This window comes from Coregonus lavaretus (assembly GCF_964263955.1).
Source record: "Coregonus lavaretus genome assembly, chromosome: 16".
In the NCBI taxonomy this organism is placed as follows: Eukaryota; Metazoa; Chordata; class Actinopteri; order Salmoniformes; family Salmonidae; genus Coregonus; species Coregonus lavaretus.
Genome location: NC_140003.1, coordinates 17546153 through 17571551, shown reverse-complemented (window position 1 = coordinate 17571551; position 25399 = coordinate 17546153). Strand labels below are relative to the sequence as shown.

General features: G+C 46.7%; 1 protein-coding gene across 1 annotated transcript; it reads right to left on the bottom strand.

The window, feature by feature from the left end:
- Positions 1-5342: 5342 nt before the first annotated feature.
- On the bottom strand, positions 5343-25276 carry LOC311143281 (L-dopachrome tautomerase-like; the record flags this gene model as incomplete). Its single annotated transcript, XM_084179110.1, has 8 exons — positions 5343-5515; positions 5657-5858; positions 7079-7220; positions 7346-7531; positions 22600-22766; positions 22859-22959; positions 23553-23852; positions 24988-25276. 8 exons carry the CDS (start codon positions 25274-25276, stop codon positions 5343-5345), a joined length of 1560 nt encoding a protein of 519 aa, XP_084035236.1.
- Between the last annotated feature and the right edge of the window lie 123 nt (positions 25277-25399).

Here is a 25399-nt window from a genome sequence, read left to right as displayed (position 1 = left end):
TTAGCAGAAAAACTCCCCCAAAGTATAATGTTTCCACCTCCATGTTTGACGGTGGGGATGGTGTTCTTGGGGTCATCGGCAGCATTCCTCCTCCTCCAAACACGGCGAGTTGAGTTGATGCCAAAGAGCTCGATTTTGGTCTCATCTGACCACAACACTTTCACCCAGTTCTCCTCTGAATCATTCAGAGGTTCATTGGCAAACTTCAGACGGCCCTGTATATGTGCTTTCTTGAGCAGGGGGACCTTGCGGGCGCTGCAGGATTTCAGTCCTTCACGGCGTAGTGTGTCACCAATTGTTTTCTTGGTGACTATGGTCCCAGCTGCCTTGAGATCATTGACAAGATCCTCCTGTGTAGTTCTGGGCTGATTCCTTACCGTTCTCATGATCATTGCAACTCCATAAGGTGATATCTTGCATGGAGCCCCAGGCCGAGGGAGATTGACAGTTATTTTGTGTTTCTTCCATTTGCGAATAATTGCACCAACTGTTGTCACCTTCTCACCAAGCTGCTTGGCGATGGTCTTGTAGCCCATTTCAGCCTTGTGTAGGTCTACAATCTTGTCCCTGACATCCTTGGAAGCTATTTGGTCTTGGCCATGGTGGAGAGTTTGGAATCTGATTGATTGATTGCTTCTGTGAACAGGTGTCTTTTATACAGGTAACAAGCTGAGATTAGGAGCACTCCCTTTAAGAGTGTGCTCCTAATCTCAGCTCGTTACCTGTTTAAAAGACACCTGGGAGCCAGAAATCTTTCTGATTGAGAGGGGGACAAATACTTATTTCCCTCATTAAAATGCAAATCAATTTATATATTTTTGATGTGTTTTTCTGGATTTTTTTGTTGTTATTCTGTCTCTCACTGTTCAAATAAACCTACCATTAAAATTATAGACTGATCATTTCTTTGTCAGTGGGCAAACGTACAAAATCAGCAGGGGATCAAATACTTTTTTCCCTCACTGTAACGATGGTCGTTATGGCCAAACAGTTATATTTTTGTTTCATCAGACGAGAGGTCATTTCTCCAAAAAGTACAATCTTTGTCCCCATGTGCAGTTGCAAACCGTAGTCTGGCTTTTCTATGGCGGTTTTGGAGCAGTGGCTTCTTCCTTGCTGAGTGGCCTTTCAGGTTATGTCGATATAGGACTTGTTTTACTGTGGATATAGATACTTTTGTACCTGTTTCCTCCAGCATCTTCACAAGGTCCTTTGCTGTTGTTCTGGGATTGATTTGCACTTTTCGCACCAAAGTACGTTCATCTCTAGGAGACAGAACGCTTTCTCCTTCCTGAGCGGTATGACGGCTGCGTGGTCCCATGGTGTTTATACTTGCGTAGTATAAGATGAACGTGGTACTTTCAGGCGTTTGGAAATTGCTCCCATGGATGAACCAGACTTGTGGAGGTCTACAAATTATTTTCTGAGGTCTTGGCTGATTTATTTTGATTTTCCCATGATGTCAAGCAAAGAGGCACTGAGTTTGAAGGTAGGCCTTGAAATACATCCACAGGTACACCTCCAATTGACTCAAATGATGTCAATTAGCCTATCAGAAGCTTCTAAAGCCATGACATCATTTTCTGGAATTTTCCAAGCTGTTTAAAGGCACAGTCAACTTCTGACCCACTGGAATTGTGATACAGTGAATTATAAGTGAAACAATCTGTCTGTAAACAATTGTTGGAAAAATTACTTGTGTCATGCACAAAGTAGATGTCCTAACCGACTTGCCAAAACTATAGATTGTTAATAAGAAATTTGTAGAGTGGTTGAAAAACAAGTTTTAATGACTCCAACCTAAGTGTATGTAAACTTTCCAACTTCAACTGTATACACCTGTTCTGAAAGGCCCCAGAGTCTGCAACACCACTAAGCAAGGGGCACCACCACGCAAGCGGCACCATGAAGACCAAGGAGCTCTCCAAACAGGTCAGGGACAACGTTGTGGAGAAGTACAGATCAGGGTTGGGTTATAAAGAAATATCTGAAACTTTGAACATCCCACAGAGCACCATTAAATCCATTATTAAAAAATGTAAAGAATATGGCACCACAACAAACCTGCCAAGAGAGGGCCACCCACCAAAACTCATGGACCAGGCAAGGAGAGCATTAATCAGAGAGGCAACAAAGAGACCAAAAATAACACTGAAGGAGCTGCAAAGCTCCACAGCGGAGATTGGAGTATCTGTCCATAGGACCACTTTAAGCCGTACACTCCACAGAGCTGGGCTTTACGGAAGAGTGGCCAGAAAGGCATGTGGGAGACTCCCCAAACATATGGAAGAAGGTACTCTGGTCAGATGAGACTAAAATTTAGCTTTTTGGCCATCAAGGCAAATGTCTGGCTCAAACCCAACACCTCTCATCACCCCAAGAACACCATCCCCACAGTGAAGCATGGTGGTGGTAGCATCATGCTGTGGGGATGTTTTTCATCGCCAGGGACTGGGAAACTGGTCAGAATTGAAGGAATGATGGATGGCGCTAAATACAGGAAAATTCTTGAGGGAAATCTGTTTCAGTCTTCCAGAGATTTGAGACTGGGACGGTCTCCTTCCAGCAGGACAATGACCTTAAGCATAATGCTAAAGCAACACTCGAGTGGTTTAAGGGGAAACATTTAAATGTCTTGGAATGGCCTAGTCAAAGCCCAGACCTCAATCCAATTGAGAATCTGTGATATGACTTAAAGATTGCTGTACACCAGCGGAACCCATCCAACTTGAAGGAGCTGGAGCAGTTTTGCCTTGAAGAATGGGCAAAAATCCCAGTGGCTAGATGTGCCAAGCTTATAGAGACATACCCCAAGAGACTTGCAGCTGTAATTGCTGCAAAAGGTGGTTCTACAAAGTATTGAATAGTTATCCAAGCTCAAGTTTTCTGTTTTTTTGTATTTTTTCTTGTTTGTTTAACAATAAAACATATTTTGCATCTTTTACATTTACATTTTAGTCATTTAGCAGAAGCTCTTATCCAGAGTGCATACAATTTTTATTTATTTATTTATTTATTTTATACTGGCCCCCCGTGGGAAACGAACCAACAACCCTAGGATTGCAAACGCCATGCTCTACCAACTGAGCTACACGGGACCACTTCAAAGTGGTAGGCATGTTATGTAAATCAAATGATACAAACCCCCAAATAATCTTTTTTAATTCCAGGTTGTAAGGCAACAAAATAGGAAAAATGCCAAGGGGGGTGAATACTTTCGCAAGCCACTGTAAGGTTGATGATCTAGTTAACATAAAGACCGTACAAACAAATATGCCTTACAGTTTTTTAATGCAATTCAAATGGTTGCATCTGTGTTTTGTTACTCTTTCATGCAAATAAATATTTGTTAAAAAGATAATAATTGCTTTGCGATTTTTGATGACTTACATTTGTAATTTCAAGAAATAAATATTTAAATGCATAATAGAAAAAAAGCTATATACACTGCTCAAAAAAATAAAGGGAACACTTAAACAACACAATGTAACTCCAAGTCAATCACACTTCTGTGAAATCAAACTGTCCACTTAGGAAGCAACACTGATTGACAATACATTTCACATGCTGTTGTGCAAATGGAATAGACAACAGGTGGAAATTATAGGCAATTAGCAAGACACCCCCAATAAAGGACTGGTTTTGCAGGTGGTGACCACAGACCACTTCTCAGTTCCTATGCTTCCTGGCTGATGTTTTGGTCACTTTTGAATGCTGGCGGTGCTTTCACTCTAGTGGTAGCATGAGACGGAGTCTACAACCCACACAAGTGGCTCAGGTAGTGCAGCTCATCCAGGATGGCACATCAATGCGAGCTGTGGCAAGAAGGTTTGCTGTGTCTGTTAGCGTAGTGTCCAGAGCATGGAGGCGCTACCAGGAGACAGGCCAGTACATCAGGAGACGTGGAGGAGGCCGTAGGAGGGCAACAACCCAGCAGCAGGACTGCTACCTCCGCCTTTGTGCAAGGAGGAGCAGGAGGAGCACTGCCAGAGCCCTGCAAAATGACCTCCAGCAGGCCACAAATGTGCATGTGTCTGCTCAAACGGTCAGAAAGACTCCATGAGGGTGGTATGAAGGCCCGACGTCCACAGGTGGGGGTTGTGCTTACAGCCCAACACCGTGCAGGACGTTTGCCATTTGCCAGAGAACACCAAGATTGAGAAATTCGCCACTGGCGCCCTGTGCTCTTCACAGATGAAAGCAGGTTCACACTGAGCACGTGACAGACGTGACAGAGTCTGGAGACGCCGTGGAGAACGTTCTGCTGCCTGCAACATCCTCCAGCATGACCGGTTTGGCGGTGGGTCAGTCATGGTGTGGGGTGGCATTTCTTTGGGGGGCCGCACAGCCCTCCATGTGCTCGCCAGAGTTAGCCTGACTGCCATTAGGTACCGAGATGAGATCCTCAGACCCCTTGTGAGACCATATGCTGGTGCGGTTGGCCCTGGGTTCCTCCTAATGCAAGACAATGCTAGACCTCATGTGGCTGGAGTGTGTCAGCAGTTCCTGCAAGAGGAAGGCATTGATGCTATGGACTGGCCCGCCCGTTCCCCAGACCTGAATCCAATTGAGCACATCTGGGACATCATGTCTCGCTCCATCCACCAACGCCACGTTGCTCCACAGACTGTCCAGGAGTTGGCGGATGCTTTAGTCCAGGTCTGGGAGGAGATCCCTCAGGAGACCATCCGCCACCTGATCAGGAGCATGCCCAGGCGTTGTAGGGAGTCATACAGGCACGTGGAGGCCACACACACTACTGAGCCTCATTTTGACTTGTTTTAAGGACATTACATCAAAGTTGGATCAGCCTGTAGTGTGGTTTTCCACTTTAATTTTGAGGGTGACTCCAAATCCAGACCTCCATGGGTTGATACATTTGATTTCCATTGATAATTTTTGTGTGATTTTGTTGTCAGCACATTCAACTATGTAAAGAAAAAAGTATTTAATAAGATTATTTTATTCATTCAGATCTAGGATGTGTTATTTTAGTGTTCCCTTAATTTTTTTGAGCAGTGTATTATAACAGATTATTCAGTTAGGGACAAAAACTGGATAATGTCAATCTTAGGTAATAATGGATACAGTATAGGTGAAAATATAATCATATTATTAAATCATTTCACATAAACAAATTGTCCTACTGTATGCTCTGTTCTTTTTTTTAACAGAACAAGAACAGGGTAGTGTTGGTAAAAGAAGAAGCAAAGCACTCTAATACATTGTACTGTAAATTCCCATCAATAATGTCTGGTATGACAGAGTGCTACCAATTTAGTACTGGGGTACATTTCAACATGAGAAGCACCAAGGATATTAACCCAAAGTGTACCTACTGTTTAGGCTTCCTCTGTGTACTTTTTGTTGGTGAACTGTGCATTGATAAGGGGTTCAAAGCCACGTTTCCTGCGCTGTTGCAAGTAGAGGACCAAGATGAGTAGAAGAACCAGGAGACCCATGAAAACACCACCCAGAGTGGACCCCAGCACAAACACAAATCCACCGTCTGTGGCTGAGGAAGGGATATAAGAAGAGAGATTTAATGTAAACAAGACCTTTATGAGAGCTTTCTTATTTCATTGACCTGCTAATAAAAAAAGAAAAAGTTGATGACGATTAATTTTATTGCAAAGATGACTGTGAAATCACTAACCCTCCAGGTCAATGGCATAAGAATATCCCAATTGATCAGAAGCCACATAAATCTCTTCATTGGTCACAGGAGGGAAGAATGGCACCATGTTGTAATCTCTGTTGTGACCGATGGGGGCCATCTCATCGGGGAAACTGGAGTTTGATGGAACAGATTTCCTCATCCACTCATCAAAAATGGCATCAGTGAATGTATGAAGAACCTTTAAAGCGATAGAGAGTTATGTAATTTTAAAACATTTGGTAACACTTTAAATTAAGTTGCCAACACTACATTAAATTGCCCTTTATAACTATGTAACTACATAGTAATAACTGTAGTAACACTAAAGTAACAACATAGTTATTGCTATGCATTTATGTTGTAATAGGGTTTAGCGGTATCAGGTATTACACAATTGGAACAAGGACTGTGTAACTACAAATCCACTTGCTGAAGGTTATTCCACGTATATAATTATTAATGTTATTACACATTTTATTGGTACACTATGTAACTACTGTTTTGTAATTACACGTTTGAAAGTCATCTGTGAATTACCATGCTAATAAGGACCCAGACCAAAATATGACCTTGTTACACGTAACTACGCTGCCATCAAATCCAAGTGTAATTCCAGGGTTGATACCATCTTGATCTAATGACGTAAATAGGCTAGGACCTGAGAGGCTGTTACATACTAACTACATAGTAATGAAATGCATTATTACCTACTGGGTTTCACTTCACATTAAGTTGCTTGGTCATGGCTTGGTACATGATATTTACAAGTATATCCTATGCCACTACATTGTTCTTACATTACTTTTTATTTGGTATAACCTTAGAAGCAGGTAATAACACAGAAATACATGTATTTAAAATAACCAGTAGTTAATGACAGGGTGTGCCTTGTTACAATTGTTGTTACCAGGTCCTAGCCTATTTACATAATTACATCAAGATGGTATCAACCCTGGTATTACCTGTGGATTTGATGGTAGTGGCACTGTATAGTATAGTAACAAGGTCACATATTGGTTCACGTTATTAAAATGGTAATTCACAGGTGACATTCAAACGTGTAATTACAAAACTCTAGTTACATAGTGGAACAAGAAAATATTTAATAACATCTGTGGGATAACCTTCAGCAAGTGGATGTGTAATTACAAAGTCCTTGTTCCAATTGTGTAATAACTGATACCACTTCAATTCTATTATCATGTAATTACATAGTAACTACTATGTTGTTATTATGGTTATTGCTGTGTAGTTACATAGCAATAGGGAAAACTTAATGTAAAGTGATATCAAACATTTAGGCATCTTCTGCACAGAAAACTGACTAACTACAAAATAGTTTACTTTATCCCACATGACAGTCAAATACATTACTGAAATACATGGACTCATAAGCAATTGTACAAACTAGATCATTACTAGAAAGATGGGGTCATTGGCTGCAGAGTGAGACAGAGCACTGGTTCCATTGAGGAAGGAGTGGACCAGGTTGTGCAGGTTGTTCACTGAGGAGTCAAGCTCTGCCTCTCCATCTGGCTTGTCATAGCCTTCAAGAGCATTCCTGTATAGAAACAAATTACAGTTGGAAGTCAGAAACAATGCAATTTAGACAGTTTAGTGAACTTTACTTTATTGGATAATACCTTATGTGTAAAGTCCCAGGTCAGTGTCAATAGTTTAGGTCACCTGAAGCTGAAGGTAGAGTTAGTGTAGAAGGGAGCGTTGTCAAAGTCTCTGATGTTTAGACAGCTCCTGACATCATTCATGGTGGGCAGACTCATGTTGGTCCTCACGCCACCCATATGACCTCTCCTAATGCGTCCCTCACTGGTCCCATTACAGAGAGTGACCAGGCGGTTATATTCATCCAGGCTGGGGAGGGAAAAAAATTCAAGCAACATTTTAGGACAGTGAGTCTGGTACAAAATACATGATGAACATGTACCCAGTAGTATAAAAACCAGCGCACAAAGCATAAACAGCACAGGTATAGTACATACAGGGCTGGTTTCCCAGACATGGATGAAGCCTAGTCCTTGATTAAAAAGCACTTTCAATGAAAATTCTTAATTGAACATGTTTTTTAGTCCAGGACTAGGTTTAGGGCTAGATTCACTCAGAAAGACATCCACGTCTCGTTGTTTTGGCGGTGTCGAAGGTGGATCTGCGTTAGATCGGTCAAATCCACAAGTGGCTCGTTGCGTTATCGCAGAGACTGCCATTGGATGCAACAAAATCACACCCGACTATAATCCGACAAATCCCATGCACCCGCAAAGTACATGGAGCCGCGTTACAAATTAGACTCATAGGCATAAATCCCCCCAGCCAAATGAACATGAAAACATGCATTAGCCTAATCAGTGGCAACTCTACCTGTCTAGCTATAAAAAAAAAAAATATATATATATATATATATAATTGGCCTATTTTGCATGTGATTTTGGCACATATTTTTGGTTACATATCAGTTTGCAAACAATAAAATAAAAATAAAACGGCAGCTCCAAAATGCAGGCGTTTCAGCCTAGCTCAGTGCTTTCTGTGGTGGAGTGGCAAGCAGCAAAAGCATTAAAAGGTCATTTTCTCTAGTTGCGCTGTGATTGGCTCATTGTTCTGTCACTCACGGGGACACTACGTCGCCGCAGATTCTTCAGGGAGAGCTAGACAGTTCAAGCCCCCTTGGGAGCTGCCATAGATTTACATTAGAGTGCCCGTCCAAGAAGGCTCAAGGTCATTGGCCACAGATAAAATGACGTCTAATCATGTTATATCTACCGTAGCTTTGATTGGACTGATCATGTCAACATCATACTTAATACAAAATCTTAGGTAGCGAGCTAGCTAGACAAGCAGTCGCCATCATGAATCACGTTGACAATCTACTGGCAAGTCCTTTTCCATCCTTGTCATGTGAAGAGAAATTATAGATAAAACGTATTTGTGCTCTTCTGCTATTGGACATAAACATTGCACAACAAGTCGGAAATCTCAAATTCAACAATGAGTGGTTTGGAAGGAATCAGCAGCTCACTGCGATGCAAAGCAATCACTATTTTGCGTCCCCTGCCTGTTATTCGGTGGAGAGGGTGCGTTGTCCAAGTCTGGGTTTAAGGATTTAAAACATCTGTGTGGAAGGGTCTCTTTTCCAAGCGTAAAAGGATAAACATTCACACGCAGCACTATGGGCCAGAAAAGGTTGAATACATTGGCCATGCTGTCAATCCAGCATGACTTCTGCCGGGTTCAAAACAACTGGGAACTCAGAACTCAGAACTGGGAAATCTCTTACTTCGGTGCGTTCAAAACAACTGGGAACTCAGAACTCAGAACTGGGAAATCTCTTACTTCGGTGCGTTCAAGACAACTGGGAATTCGGAAAAAAAGAGCTCTGACTGGGAAAATACATTTTCAACGGTCAGGAACTCGGGTCACTTTCTAGAGCTCCGACTTTCCGACCTGAAGATCACTGACGTCATGATTCGACCTAGTTTTTTTCAGAGTTCTCAGTTGTCTTGAAAGCACCATAAATCCAGAGAATGCAAGACTTTGATGACAAAGTTGGATGACAAAGTTTGCCCACAAGAAGGACTGCCGCGCCACCTTCCTGTTCACGTCTGTAGCCATGAGGTGATTTGAAAGGCTGGTCATGACTCACATCACACCATCATCCCAGAAATGCCTAGACCCACTCCAATTCGCATACCGCCCCAACAGATCCACAGATGATGCAATCTCTATTGCACTCCACATTGCCCTTTCCCACCTGGATAAAAGGAACACCTACGCTGTTCATTGACTACAGCGCAGCGTTCAACACCATATTGCCCTCAAAGCTCATCACTAAGCTAAGGACCCTTGGACTAAACACCTCCCTTGGTCCAAACACTCCAAGATAGTTGTGAAGAGGGCACAACAACCTCCCCCTCAGGAGACTGAAAAGATTTGGCATGGGTCCTCAGATCCTCAAAAATGTCTACAGCTGCACCATCGAGGGCATTCCTGACTGGTTGCATCACCGCCTGGTATGGCAATTGCTCGTCCTCCGACCGCAAGGCGCTACAGAGGGAAGTGCGTACGGCCCAGTACATCACTGGGACCAAGCTTCCTGCCATCCAGGACCTCTATACCAGGCGGTGTCAGAGGAAGGCCCTAAAAATGGCCAAAGACTACAACCACCCTAGTCATAGACTGTTCTCTCTGCTATCGCATGGCAAGCGGTACCAGAGTGCCAAGTCTAGGTCCAAAAGGCTTCTTAACAGCTTATACCCCAAAGTCATAAGACTGCTGAACAGCTAATCAAATGGCTACCCAGACTATTTGCATTGACCCCCCCCCCCCCACCTCAATTACCTCAACTAAACTGTACCCCCGCACATTGACCCGGTACCGGTACCCCCTTTATATAGCCCTGTTATTGTTATTTGATTGTTACTCTTTAATTTTTTTACTTTAGTTTATTTAGTAAATCTTTTCTTAACTCTTATTTTTCTTAAAACTGCATTGTTGGTGAAGGGCTTGTAAGTAAGCATGTGACAAATCCAATATGATTCGATTTTTTATTTGATTTGAAGTGAGCACAGCACAGCAACGGTGAGTCCAAAAATAGGCGTAAGTCTTGTATGCTGCTGCATAAATGAAGTAATATGCCAGGGTGATATGTATACTGTAGGTAAGAAAGTAATACTAAGTGTATGTTGTGTAGTAAACTGTAAGTAGCCCATTTGTCTCACCCTAAGAATTTGGTCCCTCTCCCCCTGAGAACTTCCCCAAAGCACACACATCCCTGGGTTGCTCCTCTTTTCAGTTCGCTGCAGCTAGCTACTGGAACGAGCTGCAAAAAACACTCAAACTGGACAGTTGTATCTCTATCTCTACATTCAAAGACTCAATCATGGACACTTACTGACACTTGTGGCTGCTTCACGTGATGTATTATTGTCTCTACCTTTATGCCTTTTGTGCTGTTGACTACGCCCAACAATGTTTGTACCATGTTTGTGCTGCTACCATGTTGTGCTGCTGCCATGTTGTCATGTTGTCACGGCCCATGTTCTGAATTCTGTCGCTGTCCATTACAAAAGTGCTGAACAAATAGTAATATCGTGCATCTGAGCTCGTTCATTAGTCTTCATCGAAATTACAGCTTGCCTCTTATCAGTAGCGGTGCATGGGCAAACCCCCCCCCCCCCAAAAAAAACTAAGCAATATTACAACCTATGTTTTGTGATATTTGCGTTGTTTTCAAATTAATGTTTCCAACATTTCCGGACCACTAAACAACTATTGATTTAGAACCACAGAGAGTTACTGGGGACTGTGAAGAGACACACAGACACAGACACATACACATGATAAGTGTCACACTCTGGCTCTGGGGACTTTATATGTTGAGTCAGGGTGTGTAGATTCCGTGTGTTTATGTGCTGTGTTTGAGTGTCTAGTTGTTCTATGTCTATGTTGGCCAGAGTGGCTCCCAATCAGAGGCAACGAGTGTCAGCTGTTGTGGGTTGTCTCTGATTGGGAGCCATATTTAAACTGTATGTTTTCCCTTGGGTGTTGTGGGTTTTTGTTCCGTGTCGGTATTTGTTTACCGTGGACTTCACGAGTCGTGTTTTGTTTGGTATACTTTAACGATTAAAGTCATGTTTGTTTCACACGCTGCGCCTTGGTCTACTCACTCCTACGACGATCGTGACAGAAAAACCCACCGTAAAAGGACCAAGCAGCGTGTCCAGGAGCAGGCAGACTGGACATGGGAGGAAGCGCCAGGAAAGGAGATGGAGAGGCTGGCGATGGCCCAGGTGGGCAAAGTGTGGTCCTGGGAGGACATGCTCGGGGGCAAGGGACCTTGGGGTAGGATTAAGGCCCTGGCGAGAGAGGAGCAGCGGCGTCAGCAGTGCCATCGTCGGACGGACGAGAGGCACCCCCAAGAATGTTTTAGGGGGGGGGCACACGGCATGGGCGACTGGGCAGCAGGAGGCTGCCACAGGACGAAATGGGAGACGAGGAGAGAAGGCCACCGGGTTACGGGAGCCATTGGCGAGAGGAGGGAAGGAAGTTGTAGAGGCACGGCGAGAGGTACTGAGGTGTATTCCCAGTACGGTCCGGCCTGTTCCTGCTCCATGCACCAAGCCTACGGTGTGCGTCGCCAGCCCAGTCCGGCCTGTCCCTGCTCCACGCACCAAGCCTACGGTGTGCGTCGCCAGCCCAGTCCGGCCTGTCCCTGCTCCACGCACCAAGCCTACGGTGTGCGTCGACAGCCCAGCCCGGCCTGTCCCTGCTCCACGCACCAAACCTACGGTGTGCGTCGCCAGCCCTGTCCGGCCTGTCCCTGCTCCACGCACCAAGCCTACGGTGTGCGTCGTCAGCCCTGCCCGGCCTGTTCCTGCTCCACGCACCAAGTCTACGGTGTGCGTCGCCAGCCCTGTCCGGCCTGTCCCTGCTCCACGCACCAAGCCTACGGTGTGCGTCGCCAGCCCTGTCCGGCCTGTCCCTGCTCCACGCACCAAGCCTACGGTGTGCGTCGACAGCCCAGCCCGGCCTGTCCCTGCTCCACGCACCAAACCTACGGTGTGCGTCGCCAGCCCTGTCCGGCCTGTCCCTGCTCCACGCACCAAGCCTACGGTGTGCGTCGTCAGCCCTGCCCGGCCTGTTCCTGCTCCACGCACCAAGCCTACGGTGTGCGTCGCCAGCCCTGTCCGGCCTGTCCCTGCTCCACGCACCAAGCCTACGGTGTGCGTCGCCAGCCCTGTCCGGCCTGTCCCTGCTCCACGCACCAAGCCTACGGTGTGCGTCGTCAGCCCAGCCCGGCCTGTCCCTGCTCCACGCACCAAGCCTACGGGGTGCGTCGCCAGCCCTGTCCGGCCTGTCCCTGCTCCACGCACCAAGCCTACGGTGTGCGTCGTCAGCCTGGTCCAGCCCGTTCCTGCCACTTGCACCAAGCCAGGGGTGCGAGTCGTCAGCCTGGTCCAGCCCGTTCCTGCCACTCGCACCAAGCCAGGGGTGCGAGTCGTCAGCCTGGTTCAGCCCGTTCCTGCTACTCGCACCAAGCCCGGGGTGCGAGTCGTCAGCCTGGTAAGACCGGTCAGCTGCTCCACAACGGAGCGAAAGCAATCCGCTCCGTCAATGTCCAGTCCAGATCCAGCCAGCGGGGTCAGACCGGACCAGGGGCGCTACGGGGGAATTATGGAAGGGTGGTGGTCAAGCCCGGAGCCGGAGCCGCCTCCGAGGAGGAATGCCCACCCAGCCCTCCCCTGTTTGGGGTTTTGTTGAGGCGCGGTCGCAGTCCGCGCCTTTGGGGGGGGGGTACTGTCACACTCTGGCTCTGGGGACTTTATATGTTGAGTCAGGGTGTGTAGATTCCGTGTGTTTATGTGCTGTGTTTGAGTGTCTAGTTGTTCTATGTCTATGTTGGCCAGAGTGGCTCCCAATCAGAGGCAACGAGTGTCAGCTGTTGTGGGTTGTCTCTGATTGGGAGCCATATTTAAACTGTATGTTTTCCCTTGGGTGTTGTGGGTTTTTGTTCCGTGTCGGTATTTGTTTACCGTGGACTTCACGAGTCGTGTTTTGTTTGGTATACTTAAACGATTAAAGTCATGTTTGTTTCACACGCTGCGCCTTGGTCTACTCACTCCTACGACGATCGTGACAATAAGACACACACTCTACACACATACACATGGATGTTGGATTGTAAATATTTGATAGTGGAGTAGTGGCCTGAGGGAACACACTAAATTAATTGGGTAAAGTGTTATGAAATGTAATGTCATGTCAGATAACGGGGATCCTTAATAAATACAAATACTGCAAGTTGCAAAGAAAACAGGAACTGCCTCCACTATTCCACTATTCCGCACCATTTCAACTTCAACATCATAAAATCACCTCTGCTTAGTTTAATACAGTGACAACTAAAAGATACCAAAAACAATTTAGTCCAATCAACGTAAGCGAAATATGATGTGGCCCTCCATGTATCTGATTTCTGTGTGCATATTGACTCCAATGCCATGCTCCTCGCTTTCATGTTGACAAAATGGTCTATCACTCTGTCATACAGTACACGCTTTTATTTTTTGTTGTCCTAGGCTACCTGGCTAAAATGCTTGCTCGCTAGCCTAGCTTCTATTCATGGGCAACGTTAGCTAGTTAACATTAGCCTTCTACATCTACAGTGGGGAGAACAAGTATTTGATACACTGCCGATTTTGCAGGTTTTCCTACTTACAAAGCATGTAGAGGTCGGTAATTTTTATCATAGGTACACTTCAACTATGAGAGACGGAATCTAAAACAAAAATCCATTAATTTGCATTTTATTGCATGACATAAGTATTTGATCACCTACCAACCAGTAAGGATTTCGGCTCTCACAGACCTGTTAGTTTTTCTTTAAGAAGCCCTCCTGTTCTCCACTCATTACCTGTATTAACTGCACCTGTTTGAACTCGTTACCTGTATAAAAGACACCTGTCCACACACTCAATCAAACAGACTCCAACCTCTCCACAATGGCCAAGACCAGAGAGCTGTGTAAGGACATCAGGGATAAAATTGTAGACCTGCACAAGGCTGGGATGTGCTACAGGACAATAGGCAAGCAGCTTGGTGAGAAGGCAACAACTGTTGGCGCAATTATTAGAAAATGGAAGAAGTTCAAGATGATGGTCAATCACCCTCGGTCTGGGGCTCCATGCAAGATCTCACCTCGTGGGGCATCAATGATCAAGAGGAAGGTGAGGGATCAGCCCAGAACTACACGGCAGGACCTGGTCAATGACCTGAAGAGAGCTGGGACCACAGTCTCAAAGAAAACCATTAGTAACACACTACGCCATCATGGATTAAAATCCTGCAGCGCATGCAACGTCCCCCTGCTCAAGCCAGCGCATGTCCAGGCCCGTCTGAAGTTTGCCAATGACCATCTGGATGATCCAGAGGAGGAATGGGAGAAGGTCATGTGGTCTGATGAGACAAAAATAGAGCTTTCTGGTCTAAACTCCACTCGCCGTGTTTGGAGGAAGAAGAAGGATGAGTACAACCCCAAGAACACCATCCCAACCGTGAAGCATGGAGGTGGAAACATCATTCTTTGGGGATGCTTTTCTGCAAAGGGGACAGGACGACTGCACCATATTGAGGGGAGGATGGATGGGGCCATGTATCGCGAGATCTTGGCCAACAACCTCCTTCCCTCAGTAAGAGCATTGAAGATGGGTCGTGGCTGGGTCTTCAACATGACAACGACCCGAAACACACAGCCAGGGCAACTAAGGACTGGCTCCGTAAGAAGCATCTCAAGGTCCTGAAGTGGCCTAGTGTCATGAGCCGTCGTGGATGTGGTGGAGGAGTCAAGTGCAGGAAGCAGAGGTTAGTCCAACAAGACTTTTAATAGTGTCCAAAGTAAGTGTACAAGCCCCGACCTCGAAAACACGAAGAGGCGAGGAACATTACGCACACGCGTAAAACACTTCAACAAGGCAAAATAGACACGGAAAAATAAACACGTATCAAACAACGTGGCAACGGACAACAACACACAAAAACCCTAGATTACAACATGGAACTTATAAGACACGTAATCAACACTCAAACAAACACAGGTGTGACAGACAGACAAAAGCAATGGAACACAGAAACATAGAGCGGTGGCAGCTAGTACTCCGGGGACGGCGAACGCCGAAGCCTGCCCGAACCAGGAGGAGGAGCAGCCTCGGCCGAAACCGTGACAGTACCCCCCCCTCGGCCTCGGGGACGGCCAGGAGGACGCGGACCCGGGCGCGTGGGATGCCCATGGTGAAACTCAGTCAGGAGGGATGGATCTAGTATGTCCCTCCTGGGCACCCAGCACCGTTCCTCCGGACCGTACCCCTCCCACTCCACGAGATACTGGAGACCACTCATCCGGCGTCTCGAGTCCAAGATGGTCCGGACTCTGTACGCCGGGGCCCCCTCGATGTCCAAAGGGGGCGGAGGGGTCTCTCCTATCTCATCCTCTTGGAGTGGGCCAGCTACCACCGGCCTGAGAAGAGACACATGGAACGAGGGGTTAATATTTTTATACTCTATAGGCAGTTGTAATCTGTAACACACCTCGTTCAATCTTCTCAGGACTTTGAAGGGCCCCACAAACCGCCGACCCAGCTTCCGGCAGGGCAGGCGGAGGGGCAGGTTTCGAGTCGAGAGCCAGACTCGATCTCCCGGTGCGTACACCGGTGCCTCACTGCGGTGACGGTCGGCGCTCGCCTTTTGGTGACGGATGGCACGCTGCTGATGGACATGGGCAGCGTCCCACGTCTCTTCCGAGCGCCGAATCCACTCGTCCACCGCAGGGGCCTCGATCTGGCTCTCGTGCCACGGAGCCAGGACCGGCTGATAACCTAAAACACACTGGAAAGGTGTTAAGTTGGTGGAGGAGTGGCGGAGAGAGTTCTGGGCCATCTCTGCCCAGGGGATGAACCTCGACCACTCCTCCGGCCGGTCCCGGCAATAGGACCTCAAAAACCTACCCACATCCTGGTTGACTCGTTCCACCTGCCCATTACTCTCTGGGTGGTACCCCGAGGTAAGGCTTACCGAGACCCCCAACCGTTCCATGAACGCTCCCCAAACTCTGGAAGTGAACTGGGGACCTCGGTCAGACACAATATCCTCGGGGACCCCATAGTGCCGGAACACATGGGTAAAGAGAGCCTCAGCGGTTTGTAGGGCAGTAGGGAGACCCGGCATGGGAAGGAGACGACAGGCCTTAGAAAACCGATCCACAACGACCAATATGGTGGTATTCCCCTGGGAGGGGGGTAGGTCAGTTACGAAATCCACTGATAGGTGGGACCATGGTCGTTGTGGAACGGGCAGGGGATGTAGCTTACCCCTGGGCAAATGTCTAGGCGCCTTACACTGGGCACACACCGAGCAGGAGGAGACATAAACCCTCACATCCCTGGCTAACGTTGGCCACCAGTATTTCATGCTAAGACAGTGCACGGTCCGGCCAATACCTGGATGTCCAGAGGAGGGTGATGTATGAGCCCAATAAATAAGACGATCGCGGACCTCGAGCGGAACGTACGTCCGCCCCACAGGACATGCGGGGGGAGTAGGGTCGGTACGCAGTGCCCGCTCGATTTCCGTATCGACCTCCCATACTACCGGAGCCACCAAACAAGATTCCGGCAATATGGAAGTAGGCTCGTTGGACCTCTCCTCCGTGTCATACCGCCGGGACAGTGCGTCTGCCTTAACATTCTGGGACTCAGGGATGTATGTGATCTTAAAAACAAACCGGGTTAGGAACATATTCCACCTAGCCTGACGAGGGTTCAATCTCCTAGCTGCCCGGATGTACTCCAGGTTACGGTGATCAGTCAGAATGAGAAAAGGGTGTTGAGCCCCCTCAAGCCAATGCCTCCACACCTTTAGGGCTTGGACTACGGCTAACAACTCCCTATCCCCAACATCATAGTTGCGCTCCGCCGAGCTGAGCTTCTTCGAGTAGAAAGCACAGGGGCGGAGTTTAGGTGGCGCGCCGGACCGCTGTGACAGGACTGCCCCAATACCGGTCTCGGACGCGTCCACCTCAACCTGGAATGGTAAAGAGGGATCCGGATGCGCCAGCACCGGAGCCGAGGTGAACAGGTTCTTAAGCTTGATAAATGCCCTGTCCGCCTCAGCCGACCACCGCAAACGAACCGGACCCCCCTTTAGCAGGGACGTAATGGGAGCTGCAACCTGTCCAAAACCCCGAATAAACCTCCGGTAGTAATTAGCAAAACCCAAGAACTGCTGCACCTCTTTTACAGTGGTTGGAGTTTGCCAATTACGCACGGCCGATACCCGGTCTACCTCTATCTCCACACCAGCCGAGGACAACCGATAACCCAAAAAGGAGACGGACTCCTGGAAGAACAGAAATGTCTCTGCCTTGACATACAAGTCATGCTCCAACAGTCTTCTCAATACTCGGCGCACCTGGGCTACATGCTCGGCTCGTGTAGAAGAGTACACCAAGATGTCGTCGATGTAAACTACTACACCCTGCCCATGCATGTCCCGGAAAATCTCGTCAACAAAGGATTGAAAGACTGACGGAGCATTCATTAACCCGTATGGCATGACGAGATACTCGTAATGACCCGAGGTGGTGCTAAATGCTGTCTTCCATTCATCCCCCTCCCTAATGCGCACCAGATTGTACGCGCTCCTGAGATCCAACTTTGTGAAGAATCGCGCTCCGCGTAATGATTCCGTCATCGTCGCAATCAGTGGCAGTGGGTAGCTGTATTTAACTGTGATCTGATTGAGACTACGATAATCAATACACGGGCGCAATCCCCCGTCCTTCTTCTTCACAAAGAAGAAACTCGAGGAGACTGGGGAAGTAGAGGGCCGTATGTATCCCTGTGCCAAGGACTCGGCTATGTATGTCTCCATAGCCGCTGTCTCCTCTTGAGACAGGGGATACACATGACTCCGAGGAAGAGCCGCTCCTGTTTGGAGATTTATCTCACAGTCCCCCTGTCTATGAGGAGGTAGCCGTGCTGCCCTCGATTTGCTAAACACGAGTGCTAAATCCTCATACTCGGGGGGAATGCGCAGTGCGGGCACTTGGTTCGGACTCTCTACCGAGGTCGCCCCTACGGAAACACCTAGACATCTCCCTACACACTGAGCAGACCACTCCATAAGAGCCCTCTGTTGCCACGCTATAGTAGGATCATGGGTGCTCAACCAGGGAAGACCCAACACCACGGGATACGCAGGAGAGTCAATCAGATAAAACTGAATGCTATCCTCATGACCCCCCTGCGTCGTCATAGTCAGTGGTGCTGTGACCTCCCTGATTAGGCCCGACCCCAACGGCCGGCTGTCTAGTGCGTGGACAGGAAATGGATTGTCTACCGGCCGAAGGGGAATCCTTAATCTACTACAAAATGCCCGATCAATAAAGTTCCCAGCTGCGCCTGAATCTACTAGCGCCTTATGCTGGGAATGAGGTGCCACCTGTGGAAACCTCACAGGAATGCTCATGTGACCAACAGAGAGCTCTGGGTGAGTGGAGCGTCTACTCACCTGAAATGACTCCCCAGTGCGTGGCCTGTTGTCACCTCTCCCAGGAGACCCTCCCCAGCACCTGGCCGCAGTGTGTCCTCCACGACCGCAGGTGGTGCAGTGGATGGCCCCCCTCGGGTTCCCTCTCCTCCTCTCTCTAGCGCCAGCACCCCCTAGCTCCATGGGAATCGGCTCGGGGGCGCTGGAGGGTGGACTGGACGACCCCCACTCGGGACGTCCGCGGGTAGCCAGCAGGGTATCCAGACGGATGGAAACGTCCACCAACTGGTCAAACGACAGGTTGGTGTCCCTGCAGGCCAGCTCCCTACGAACGTCCTCGCGTAGACTACATCGGTACTGGTCGATGAGGGCCCTCTCATTCCACCCCGCATCCGCCGCTAGTGTCCGGAACTCCAGTGAGAACTCCTGTGCGCTCCTCCTCCCCTGTCGGAGGTGGAATAGACGCTCTCCCGCCGCTTTCCCCTCAGGGGGATGATCGAAAACAGTCCTGAAGCGGCGAGCGAACTCCGCGTAGGTGATGGTAGCGGCGTCTATTCCCCTCCATTCGGCGTTGGCCCATTCCAACGCTTTGCCGGAGAGACAGGAGATGAGGGCGGAGACGCTCTCGTATCCCGAGGGCGCCGGGTGTATAGTGGCAAGGTACAGTTCTACCTGCAGAAGGAATCCCTGACACCCGGCTGCAGAACCGTCATATGCCCTCGGGAGTGAGAGCCGAATGCCACTGGGTTCCGGTACTGAGAGAGGAGGACTGGCCGTTGGTGATGCGATGTTGTAAGGGTCCTCAGAGTTCACCAAACGGCGCAGGGTGTTGGACACCTTGTCCATAGCGGTCCCGAGTTGCTGGATCATGGCGTCCTGGAAATTGATCCGGTCCAGCAGGGATTCGGGAGACGCCGCTGATCCTGCTGACTCCATGATGGTGTGTTGTTCTGTCATGAGCCGTCGTGGATGTGGTGGAGGAGTCAAGTGCAGGAAGCAGAGGTTAGTCCAACAAGACTTTTAATAGTGTCCAAAGTAAGTGTACAAGCCCCGACCTCGAAAACACGAAGAGGCGAGGAACATTACGCACACGCGTAAAACACTTCAACAAGGCAAAATAGACACGGAAAAATAAACACGTATCAAACAACGTGGCAACGGACAACAACACACAAAAACCCTAGATTACAACATGGAACTTATAAGACACGTAATCAACACTCAAACAAACACATGTGTGACAGACAGACAAAAGCAATGGAACACAGAAACATAGAGCGGTGGCAGCTAGTACTCCGGGGACGGCGAACGCCGAAGCCTGCCCGAACCAGGAGGAGGAGCAGCCTCGGCCGAAACCGTGACACCTAGCCAGTCTCCAGACCTGAACCCAATAGAAAATCTTTGGAGGGAGCTGAAAGTCCGTATTGCCCAGCGACAGCCCCGAAACCTGAAGGATCTGGAGAAGGTCTGTATGGAGGAGTGGGCCAAAATCCCTGCTGCAGTGTGTGCAAACCTGGTCAAGACCTACAGGAAACGTATGATCTCTGTAATTGCAAACAAAGGTTTCTGTACCAAATATTAAGTTCTGCTTTTCTGATGTATCAAATACTTATGTCATGCAATAAAATGCAATATAATGGATTTTTGTTTTAGATTCCGTCTCTCACAGTTGAAGTGTACCTATGATAAAAATTGCAGACCTCTACATGCTTTGTAAGTAGGAAAACTTGCAATATCGGCAGTGTATCAAATACTTGTTCTCCCCACTGTAGTTATATATTGAACTTCCACCCTCTCAGGCCGGGGCACAACAATGGATGAATTAATGGTTGGATCAGAATCAACGTTATAATTATTGACCAGTATGGAGAATTAAGTAAAACTAATTTTGTATCCTTTTTTGTCAAGGGAGGCCAGATGCTTGCTGGCTTCCCTAGCTTTCAATGCTACGGGCGGCAACAATACTTGTTTGAACCAGACAGCATCTGATAGATGGCCTACACATAGGGAGACAGAGGGGCGCTGTTTCGCTCGCTCAGATGCTTTCTCTTGTGAACGCTCAGGACCTCAGAATGGGGCGAAGTTTCACCTTCCAACAGGACAACGACCCTAAGCACACAGCCACGACAATGCAGGAGTGGCTTCGGGACAAGTCTCTGAATGTCCTTGAGTGACCCAGCCAGAGCCAAAAATATGGAAAAAGTCGATGGATCTGAATACTTTCCGAATGTACTGTAGGTCTGTCTCACTAGTGTCTTATTCATCATTTTAGGCAATGTTGGAATGATGCATTTCTTTGTTTTGCTTACTTTGTGAATTATAATTAGCTCATGTGCTTTTCTCCACGAGGAGGGGATACTATAATGTTGTTGGGTCTTTAACCATGTTTGCCAGTGAAACTTAAGTAACAGACCCATGTAATTCCAGTTGATATTGCAAGGGTTGTTTTGTTTATGCAATGTGCTGTCTGTGCATCGGTATAGGCCTATTTTCTATAAAAGTGGATCCTCTTGATTGTATTTTCCTTCCCTTTTAGACCACATAGGCCTAATAAAATACTTCAAATGGTAGGCTAACTGTCTCTCTCTCTCTCTCTCTCTCTCTCTCTCTCTCTCTCTCTCTCTCTCTCTCTCTCTCTCTCTCTCTGTGGTGACTTAAAGAAGAGTAAAGTTAATGCCTCAACATCTTGCTGAATCTTTCTGAATTTCTATCCATTTTGAAAGTGCTGAACGAAGGCCTACCTCGTAGAAGCTCGTTTGCTTGCACTTGCTTATACTTAGAGCTTAGTGTTAATGATATAAGAACAAACATTATGAATCTACTGAACATAAATGTAATAATGTTTGTGTATGGTTCAAAAGTCAAAACCGATGTCGGCATTAGTTATTATTGAAGGAGAATGCGGTTTTTATCGAGTTACACAAATCCACAAGGAGTCAGTAGAAACCCTACTTATTTAAGCCAGCCACGCGCAACTCCATCTCAATCATCAAGTTTGCAGACAACACAACAGTCCTAGGCCTGATTAACAACGACGAGACAGCCTACAGGGAGGAGGTGAGGGCCCTGGCGGAGTGGTGCCAGGATAATAACCTCTCCCTCAACGTCAACAAAACGAAGGAGCTGATCGTGGACTTCAGGAAACAGCAGAGGGAGCACTCCCCTATCCACATCGACGGGACCGCAGTGGAGAAGGTGAAAAGCTTCAAGATAGATATTACTGCACTGTTGGAGCTAGGAACACAAGCATTTCGCTATAACATCTGCTAAATGTACGTATGTGACCAATACAATTTGATTTGATTTGATATCAGATGTTGTTTTTAAAAAGGCAGTAAATGAGGCTGAATGAACTTTTTCGCCGCCAGATGAGGCTCCGCTGATAGCCAGGTGTAGCGGTGGTAAGTATTCATTCCATGATGCTGAAAAGACAGATTTATTTAGGCCCTAACAGTTTGTGGGCACCGTTTGTCACCGTTATAGTGCAATTAATGTATTGTTTTGTGTTGTGTTGTGTAGTGGCTTTGCTGGCATGCATTTTTTTTTTAATGTTGAGTTTGCCCCACCAAGATTTACATGCTAAAATCAACACTGAGACTAACACATTAATGGTTTGACATTTGAGAGTCAATATTTCTAACATGGAACTTCAAACCAGTAGGGATAATAATGAAGTGGTTTGTGACACACAAGAGCAGCCGCTCACCGATATGTCAGCTCATACCACAGTTCCACCTTCAACCCCGCCAAAACATCTGCTATGCAGATGTCGGCCAACAGTGGTTAACACTGGTTAACGCTCGATCTGATTGAATCCAGGCCTTAATCTGTTTCCAGGAAACCTGCCCACAATGTTTTTAACTCATTTCTTTCCAAAAATGCACCTGTCACACACCACCCCCCAATTGGAGAACCTGGACTGGTTACTGATGAGGGAGGGGTCTTCTGGGTTGCGTCCCCCCAGGAGAGAATCTGTGCAGACGTCACACTCAGTCTGCCCTGTGGCAAAGTTCCAGTATGGAACAGCAAAGTTCTCATTGCCAGTCAGTTTCTGTAGAATTGAGGAAAGGTTTACTTTTATTCTCATCAATGTTTGAAGCTGATTTTCATGTCTTTCTCGTCATCATTTAAACCCACTCTTACCTGCAGGTCTCTCTCCAGACTGAGGAGGTGGTATCTGTGCCAGGTGACGAACGCTGGTCCTTTGTGGGAAAAGTCAATGGCCTTGAAAGGATGACCTGGACCTAGAGAGAAACACAAGGTTTTTCATGAGCAACTTCTGAATGTTCTCTTCTGCTATCTATACAGTACATGGAGATTGGAGAGTATTATATAACTTATAACTAGTAAATAAGTAACACAGCAAGTGAGTAATTTATAACATTTGGCTTTCATTTTCATTCATGTTCCAACCAAGAAGGGATTAGTTTGAAGGTTGAATGTAATTGAATATACACTGAGTATATCAAACATTAAGAACACCTGCTCTTTCCATGACATAGACTGACCAGGTGAATCCAGGTGAAAGCTATGATCCCTTATGGATGTCACTTGTTAAATCCACTTCAATCAGTGTAGATGAAGGGGAGGAGACAGGTTAAAAACATTTTTTAATAAGACTTGAGACAATTGAGACATGGATTGTGTATGTGTGCCATTCAGAGGGTGAATGGGTAAGACAATATATTTAAGTGCCTTTGAACAGGGTATGGTAGTAGGTGACAGGCGCATTGTTTTATGTCAAGAACTGCAACACTGCTATATATTGAAATATATTGAAATTATTTATTTAATCTATAAACGTATGAAATTAGAAAATAATCAATGGGTGTTTTACCTAAAAGTGTGTCTCTGACAGAATAGTAATGTTGCCACACAAAGAAGTCGTAGATGGAGATGTTGGAGAACTGGGGCTGGGTTCCATTGGGCCCCAGCAGGCCCAGCCAGTGCTGTGTGGCGATTACATAGTCTGGGTGGGTGGTGTTCTTGGCCCGGTCCAACACATCCAGGAACTCCTGAAGCTCCGCTGGAGTCAGAGAGTGGATGTTCTTCCTCACCACCGGGGCTTTACGCACGTCACAGTTTGGTCCTGTCCAGCCAAACTTACACTGGCCACAGTCGAAGCCACCAAAGTTACCTAGACACATAAAGGGAATATAGATAATGTAAATCAAGTATATGGGAACAGTCAAACATGTGGACCATTCCATATACTTATGGGAACAGTCAAATTATCACAATTCCCAATTATCACAATTCCCACTTAAAGGGCAACTCCGCCACTTTCAACTTCATATTCATTATCTCCAGCACCAAACTAGTGTCTAAATACTGTATGTGAAAATGGCATATTTCTATGTTTTGTATAAAAAATATTACGTTAAAAAGTTCTACCTGATGATGTCATCAACATTTTAAAAACAGTGATTTTCAAACACTATGAGATTCACGGTGATGTGGGGAGCAAGAAAATACCCTCCCTCTGGCTGGAAACTCATTGCAGGTTTTGAAAATCCCTGTTTTTCTTACTTTTAATCCTACAATGGGATGTCACAGAGAAGCACCTCTCTTCTCATCCTTTTAACCACAGATCATAAAAACGTGCCGTTTTGACATATGTAGACACTGGTTTGGTGCTGGAGATAATCAATATGAGGATGAAAAAGTGGGCAAGTTGCCCTTTAGCAATTTTCAATTGTTATTTTAGGTTTTAATGTGATCCAAACAAAAACCTATATTATGTAATAGTGAACACTGATTTACTGAAAACAGTAAATCATTTATTTAACACTTAAAGCCGCAATCAGCAGTTGAAACAGTTGCCCCTGATTCGATAAAAATCTGAGGGATTGGGCTGGAGAAATGTAACCACTCTCAAGTACTTAGACAGAGCTTAATCATGTTTTTAGTCTATAGTGTTTGTTTATGTTCACTTTATATACAAACATTGGAGTAAAACAAGATTACAGTCCCCTGTAGCTCAGTTGGTAGAGCATGGCGCTTGCAATGGCAGGGTTGTGGGTTCGTTTCCCACGGGGGGCCAGTATGAAAAATGTATGCACTCACTAACTGTAAGTCTGCTAAATGACTAAAATGTAAAATGTAAATATTTTGGGTTCTGATGGGGTACAACAGTTTAAATAAGCTCATGAGGCATTTATAAGTTATTTTCTCCAAGAATCAATGGCTACATATCATTAATTCACAAGTCCAAAAATGGATGTAGCAACAGCACCCCTTTAAATGTAACACTTCATTTTACTTTTACTTACCAGAGCACCTGCATGTCCTATTGAAGAATTTGGTAGGCCACCTTTCTCGATCATCAACATTTCTCAACCTATATGGTCCACCCCAGGGTTTGGTACTGACTCTGATGTCGGAGCAGTTTCCTCGTCCAGATAAAGTTCCACACACATTAGCAGGATCAGAAATGAGAGCAGGGCAGCACTGCTTTGAGACGATCCCCTCCACCGTGCTACAGAATCGAGGAAACTGAGCCTCTGTAGAGTCAGGAAATGTCACAAAACAAACCAACCCTAGCACCAGCGCCTTGATCATCTTCAACACTCTGGTCCTCTTCTGGCCACTCACAAATCAGTTTGTACACCAGTTCACAGCAATTACGTACTCAATTATTTTCTCCTAAAGGGTATGGAATCACATTTGTAACGCTCCTCAGTT